At 34.7% G+C, this 8,180-nt stretch overlaps 1 protein-coding gene across 1 annotated transcript in view; it reads left to right on the forward strand.

Annotated features, from left to right (window-relative positions):
• The window catches only part of KIFAP3 (kinesin associated protein 3), a 152,386-nt gene that overhangs the window by 98,019 nt on the left and 46,187 nt on the right, over positions 1–8,180 (forward strand). Inside the window, 2 exon segments of the mRNA XM_082439434.1 lie at positions 6,428–6,528; positions 6,531–6,605. Coding sequence (XP_082295560.1) covers positions 6,428–6,528; positions 6,531–6,605 — 176 coding nt within the window.

An 8,180-nucleotide genomic window follows, 5' to 3' on the forward strand; every position in this document is an offset into this window, starting at 1 on the left:
AAATTTGTCTGACTCTAATAGTATTTTATTAGGGCCAGGTTCTCTAGGACCTTGTGTTAGTCTGCTCAGGTCGCCATAACAAAATACCACAGACTTGGTGGCTTAAACAACAGAAATGTATTTTCTCATAGTTCTAGAGGCTGGGAAGTCTATCAGGGTGCCAGCCAATTTGATTCCTGGTGAGGTCTTTCTTTCTGGGTTGCATAAGGCCACCTTCTTGTTGTGTCCTAACATCCTCATGTGGCAGGCGGGCAGAGGAAGTGGGGGAGAGGGAGAGAGAGAAAGCACGAGCACACACAAGTGCTTGGGTATCCCTTCTTATAAGGTTACTAATCTTGTGGGATCAGGACTCCACCCTTATGACCTCATTTAACCTTACTTATTTCCTTATGGCCCTATCTCCGAATATAGTCACATTTGGGATTAGGGCTTCAGCATATGAATTTTGGAGGGATGCAATTTGCCCATAGCAGATATACATTAAAAGTAGCTAATTAGTATAGAAGTTAAATATACTAATATGGAAAGCTTAAAAAGACCCTCTAATCTCAGTCTTTCCTGTACCAGGTATAATACGTAAAGAAAAATACACAAGTTGTAAGTATGTATAGCACAATGAATTTTCAAAATGAGCGCTCTTATGTTATTCCCACTCATATGAGGAAATGAAACATTACCAGCACCCTAGAAGTCCCTCTCCTGCCACCTCCCGGTCATTACCACCTTTGCCAGAGTGGTTTCCATTTTTCTTTTTATCACCCATAGATGAATTTTGCTTGGTTTTCAGCTTTTTAGAAATAGAGTCTTGTTTCTTTTTCCCTATAAATGTGAGGTTTGTCTATGTTTTGTACAGAACTGTGTTTATTTTTGTTGCTGTATAAATAAATATACCACTATTTTTCCTTTCTACTGTTGATTGATAGTAGGGTGGTTGTTTTTGTTTGTTTTCTTTTCTAATCTATTTATTTATTTTTCATTGGAGTAAAATTGATTTACAATGTTGTGTTAGTTTCTGCCGTACAATGAAGTGAATCAGCTCTATGTATACCTATATCCCCTCCCTCTTGGACCTCCCTCCCCTGCTACCCCCGCATCTAGGTCATCACAGAGCACCAGGCTGAGCTCCCTGTGCTATACAGCAGGTTCCCACTAGCTATCTGTTTTACACATGGTAGTGTATTTATGTCAAACCTAATCACCCAATTCATCCCATCCTCCCCTTACCCCCGTGTCCACATGTCCGTTCTCTATGTCTGTGTCTCTATTCCTGCCCTACAAATAGGTTCATCTGTACCATTTTTCTAGATTCCATATATATGTGTTAGCATACGGGATTTGTTTTTCTCTTTCTGGCTTACTTCACCCTGTATGACAGACTCTAGGTCCATCCACGTCTCTACAAATGACCCAATTCCATTCCTTTTTATGGCTGAGTAATATTCCATTGTATATATATACCACATCTTCTTTATCCATTCATCTGTCAATGGACACTTAGGTTGTTTCCATGCCCTGGCTATTGTAAATAGTGTTGCAGTGAACATTGGGGTACATGTGTCCTTTTGAATTATGGTTTTCTCAGGGTATATGCCCAGTAGTGGGATTGCTGGGTCATATGGTAGTTGTATTTTTAGTTTTTTAAGGAACCTCCATACTGTTCTCCGTAGTGGCTGTATCAATTTACATTCCCACCAACAGTGCAAAAGGGTTCCCTTTTCTCCACACCCTCTCCAGCATTTATTGTTTGTAGATTTTTGGATGATGGCCATTCTGACTGGTATGAGGTGATACCTCATTGTAGTTTTGATTTGCATTCTTCTAATAATTAGTGATGTTGAGCATCTTTTCATGTGCCTCTTGGCCTTCTGTATGTCTTCTTCGGGGAAATGTCTGTTTAGGTCTTCCACCCATTTTTTAATTGGGTTGTTTGTTTTTTTGATATTGAGCTCCATGAGCTGTTTCTATATTTTGGAGATTAATCCTTTGCCGTTGCTTCATCTGCAACTATTTTCTCCCATTCTGAGGGTTGTCTTTTCATCTTGTTTATGGTTTCCTTTGCTGTGCAAAAGCTTGTAAGGTTAATTAGGTCCCATATATTTATTTTTGTTTTTATTTTCATTACTCTAGGAGGTGAGTCAAAAACGATCTTGCTGTGGTTTATGTCAAAGAGTGTTTTTCCTATGTTTTCCTCTAAGAGTTTTATAGTGTCTGGTCTTACATTTAGGTCTTTAATCCATTTGGAGTTTATTTTTGTGTGTGGTGTTAGGTAGTGTTCTAAATTCATCTTTTGCATGTAGTTGTCCAGTTTTCCCAGCACCACTTATTGAAGAGGCTGTCTTTCCTCCATTTTATGTTCTTGCCTCCTTTGTCATAGGTTAGGTGACCATATGTGCATGGGTTTATCTCTGGGCTCTCTATCCTGTACCATTGATCTATATTTCTGTTTCTGTGCCAGTACCATACTGTCTTGATTACTGTGGCTTTGTAGTATAATTTGAAGTCAGGTAGCCTGATTCCTCCAGCTCCATTTTTCTTTCTCAAGATTGCTTTGGCTATTTGGGGTCTTTTGAGTTTCCGTACAAATTGTGAAATTTTTTGTTCTAATTCTGTGAAGAATGCCATTGGTAGTTTGATAGGGATTGCCTTGAATCTGTAGATTGCTTTGGGTAGTATAGGGATTTTCACAGTATTGATTCTTCCCATCCAAGAACATGGTATATTTCTCTATCTGTTTATGTCATGTTTGATTTCTTTCATAGTGTTTTATAGTTTTCTAACTACAAGTCTTTTGCCTCCTTAGGTAGGTTTATTCCTAGGCATTTTATTCTTTTTGTTGTGATGGTAAATGGGATTGTTTCCTTGATTTCTCATTCTGATTTTTCATTGTTAGTGTATAGGAATGCCAGAGAGTTCTGTGCATTAATTTTTTATCCTGCAACCTTACCAAATTCATTGATTAGTTCTAGCAGTTTTCTGGTGGCATCTTTAGGATTTTCTATGTATAGTATCATGTCATCGGCAAACGGTGACAGTTTTACTTCTTCTTTTCCAATTTGTGTTCCTTTTATTTCTTTTTCTTCTCTGATTACCGTGGCTAGGACTTCCAAAACTATGTTGAATACGAGTGGCAAGAGTCGACATCCTTGTCTTGTTCCTGATCTTAGTGGAAATACTTTTAGTTTTTCACCATTGAGTATGATGGTTGCTGTGGGTTTGTCATATATGTCCTTTATGTTGAGGTAGGTTCCTTCTGTGCCCATTTTCTGGAGAGTTTTTATCATAAATGGGTGTTGAATTTTGTCAAAAGCTTTTTCTGCATCTATTGACATGATCATATGGTTTTTATTCCTTAATTTGTTAGTATGGTGTATCACATTGATTGATTTGCACATATTGAAGAATCCTTGCAGCCCTGGGATAAATCCCACTTGATCATGGTGTATGAACCTTTTAATGTGTTGTTGGATTCTGTTTGCTAGTATTTTGTTGAGGATTTTTGCATCTATGTTCATCAGTGATATTAGTCTGTAATTTTCTTTTTTTGTGATATCTTTGTCTGGTTTTAGTATCAGGGTGGTGGTGGCTTCGTTGAATGAATTTGGGAGTGTTCCCCCCTCTGCAATTTTTTGGAAGAGTTTGAGAAGGATTGGTGTTAACTCTTCTCTAAATGTTTGATAGAATTTGCCTGTGAAGCCATCTCGTCCTGGACTTTTGTTTGTTGGAAGATTTTTAATTATAGTTTCAATTTCATTACTTGTGATAGGTCTGGTTATATTTTCTAATTCTTCCTGGTTCAGTCCTGGAAAATTGTACCTTTCCAAGAATTTGTCCATTTCTTTGTGGTTGTCCATTTTATTGGCATAGAGTTGTTTGTAATAGTCTCTTATAATCCTTTGTATTTCTGTGGTGTCGGTTGTGATTTCTCCTTTTTCATTTCTAATTTTACAGATTTGCATCCTCTCTCTTTTTTCTTGGTGAGTCTGGCTAAAGTTTATCAATTTTGTTTATCTTCTCAAAGAACCAACTTATAGTTTTATTGATCTTTGCTCTTGTTTTCTTCATTTCTATTTCATTTATTTCTGCTCTGATCTTTATGATTTCTTTCCTTCTACTGACTTTGGATTTTCTTTGTTCTTCTTTCTCTTGTTGCTTTAGGTGTAAGGTTAGATTGTTTATTTGAGGTTTTTCTTGTTTCTTGAGGTGAGATTAAATTTGCTATAAACTTCCATCTTAGAACTGCTTTTGCTGCATCCCATAGGTTTTGGGTCGTCGTGTTTTCGTTGTCATTGTTTCTATGTATTTTTTTATTTCTTCTTTGATTTCTTCAGTGATCTCTTGTTTATTTAGTAGTGCGCTGTTTAGCCTCCATGTATTTGTGTTTTTTACAGTTTTTTCCTGTAATTGATGGGCTATTATTATAAGTAATGCTCCTATGAGCATTCTTAAGCATTTCAATTAGTGAACATATTTACTCATTTCTGTTAGACACATACTTAGGAGCAGAACAGAGTACGCATATATTTGGCTTTAGAAATAATGCCAACTACTTTGTTTTCCAAAGTAGTTGTGCCAATTTGCAGTCCCACCAGCAATGTACAAAAGTTCCAGTTATTCTACATCACCAACATACTTTGGCATCCAGCCTCTTTAATTATAGCCTTCATAGTGGTATCTCATTGTGGTTTTAATTTGCATCTCCCTAATAATTAATGAAATTGAGTACCTATTTGTATTTATTGGTTATTGGATATGGCTAATAAGTGAAGTGCCTATTTAAGTCTTTTGCCCATTTTTCTCTTCTAAATCTTTAAAAGTTTGATTTGTAAATTCTTTAACATAGTGCATTTTAATGGTCATCTAGAGATAGTGCCTCCATATTTGAAGTATGTCTACAAATAGTGTATATGTATTTGTTTTGGTGCACCCTTCACACAGCCAGGAGTTTTCGGATTAGAAATTATTAAAAGACCAGGTAGTTGGGAGGTGAAAGTAAAGATAATGTAGTTGGCAGAATGAGAATGAGGATTTTGTGGTGAGCTGGAGAAAGTTGAAACAAAATGATCTGGGTCCTTGAATTGCTGTCCCATTTTGATTATGACTGAGAGATAATAACAGAGCCAGCTCAGTGTTTTACTATATTTTGATGTTCTCTGACATGTGGTTATCACAGGCAGAGGCTGTATACTACTGTTTTTATGAAATATATGGATTTTCAAGATTAAAATCCTTGGGGTTAAGTGAGGGAACACTATATACCAAGAGAGAAATTAATAAAATTTTAACCCAAGTAGTCTAAGAGACTGGTACTTTGACAAGTTAGTGAGGAAAATTATTTGGAACAGTTGGACTTTGAGGGGACCACAATTTATTCCACACAGCTGGTTGGATGCTCTGTTGACCTGTAAATCTTTGTCTAACAGATAGCACTGATCTGTTGCCAAGAGTTGTTAGCAGACTATTAGTAAATCAAATTTCATAACCAGTATCTAAAAATTGGATTTCTATAAGTATTTGCTTTTGCCATTACATGTATTAATCAGTGGTCATCCACTATTCTGTTAGTCTTCTTTTCATGATAATAAACATTTCTTAATTAGTTTGTATGATTATGTAACATTCCTTTTTACTAGTATAATTGATTGGAACTAAAATTACTTTGTTACTTCATACCAATAAGTAAAGTTTAATTTTGTTAACATTATTCAACAAAGAAAAAACCTGTTTATAACAGTCTAATTTCTACCAAAAACTTAGAAGATGTGATTTTTTAAGAACCATTTTTCTCATGTGAGGTCAACATTATAGAGACAAAATAAAACCAGGTTTATGTTACAAATTAGAATTATTTGAAGAACTTTTTTATGAGGCACCAAAAAAAATAGAAGTCCCCACAAGTGGTGGTAAGTGTTGCCATGTCACATTGGGGACTTAGACGTTAACTTAATCAATTTCTTTATACTTGGTGGCAAAAAATAGCAAAAATTACAGAAAAGCACCATTACTATTCTCTTAAACATGTCTTGTTTCTCAGTTCTTCCTAGATACAACCTTTTGAGATGAACAGTCTCAAGTAGTGTGGTTTGGACTCAGAGATGATATAATTTCTCTCTTTACACTCTTATTTTTTATTTTTGTATTTCAAAGTAATTTAACCTATTTAGTTTGACCACAACCAAATTTACTAAAACTTCTGAAAATATATTATTATGAAATTTTTTGACTGATCACCATCATGTAATTTAGAAAAAACACCTAAGATGTAAATGATACATGCCACCCATATATTATAAATAATTTAAACTAATTGTCCTTTACCTGTCTCCTTGTCACCGTTAGTTTTTCTCATTCTTCATTTTTCCCCTCAATGTTTTTCAATTTTGTATATAATATAGTATTATTTTATTTGAAGTTTTCTGTTTCTTTTCAGCTCAACAAGAAGATGATGAATTTGTGTGTCAGATAATTTATGTCTTCTACCAAATGGTTTTCCACCAAGCCACAAGAGATGTCATAATCAAGGAAACACGTATCCTTCAATGTTTACCATAGATAATGACACTTCACATATTAAGAAAAGATGCATTTTTAGGTATTTTTTCTTGCAAGTGTTCAAATATTGTAGAAAATATCAAGTTTTGAAATAAATTTAGAGGGCAAGCTATTCTTCATAGAAGCTATTTACCCCAAAGCAGTATATAGGTAAGATACATTGGAGAACAATTTTATTAACTTGTCAGGTTTCCTAAAAAACCTAACAAATATCTCATAACTTCCTTCTCTATTAACATAACTTAAATGTCACAGGTTCCTAGGACTATCCTTAGTCCTCTTTTAATCTTACCTTATTCACTATACATGGGAAAACACATCTTCTATTCCCATGACTTCAGCTCCTATGCTACTTATATGCTAATAAGTATTTGATATCTTCGAAACCTCTTTCTTGAGTCCCAGGCATTTGTTGCTAACTGCCACCTGGATGTCTTCCACCTACCTAAGGGGGCATAGTATGGCCTATAAAGCATTATAATTAAATAATATAATATAATATAATTAAATAGCCCTAATTTTAAATGCACTTACTAGCTACAGGACATTGGATAATGTCCATACTTAATTTCCTTGAGCATACAATCTTGCATCTATAAAATGGCCATAATATTATTAAAATAAAAAGACCTCCTATAGGATAGCTGTCAGTACTAGTGGATTTAATAGTAATAGTTCCCAACACAGAGAGATACTCAGAAATTGGTATTTTATCACTATTGCATCCAAAAGGGTATTTGATATTGCTAACATCTACCTCTCAAAAAGTCTACCTTCTGTATTCATGGTCGATAATAAATGTCATCCACCCAGTCCCTTAGTTGAAAATGTTGTGTCTGCTGTCTCTTTTACTACATAATTAATCATTCGTTTATTCTGCAAACATTTATCAAGTTCTGGCCATCTAACAGATACTGTTTTAAGTGTTAGACATATAAAAGTGTCAGTCCCTGTACTCAAGGAGTTTATAGTCTAATTGGAAGGCTACACAAGTAAATCAACATAAATTAAAATCCAGTGTAATCAATGTCATAAAGGTATGTACATCAGGCACAGGAGAGGATATATATAAACCAAGTCTTGGAATGTCATGAAAGGCTAGCAGTGGATGTATCTAAGCTGAATCTTTGTGATTTTTGTTTTTTTTTAATTGTGGTGGTCTGCTTATTTGTGTACAAAAAAAGAAAAAAAAAGCTGCTTTCAAATACTGCATAAAATCGTTCATTACCCATATGAAAAATCTAAATTGTTTTTTGCATATATCTCTTCATAACCTGACCTTAACCTATTTTTCCAAAGTTGCCCTTTAACCTTATAATACACAGTTTCTCTTAGCATACCAAATTTCTCATCATTTATCAGACATTACCCTCCCTGTCATAACTTATTCCCTCTTCGTATGCCTTGTCAAACTCAGATGCGTTTTTCTCTTTTTTTTTTTTCTTTTTTTTACCTGACAGTCTCCAACTCATCAAAGATAAGTTTATAAGGCATCTTCTCAGTTTAGCCTTTCTAATCCTGTGCCTGCCTTCTTACCATTGGGAGTAATTTCTTTATTTTTCACCTCTAATAAAGTACTTTAAATTATGTATTTATATGCCTGTCTCTACCAAAAGATTTTGAGCTCCTGT

The sequence above is a fragment of the Balaenoptera physalus genome (assembly GCF_965194825.1).
Source record: "Balaenoptera physalus genome assembly, chromosome: 1".
NCBI lineage: Eukaryota > Metazoa > Chordata > Mammalia > Artiodactyla > Balaenopteridae > Balaenoptera > Balaenoptera physalus.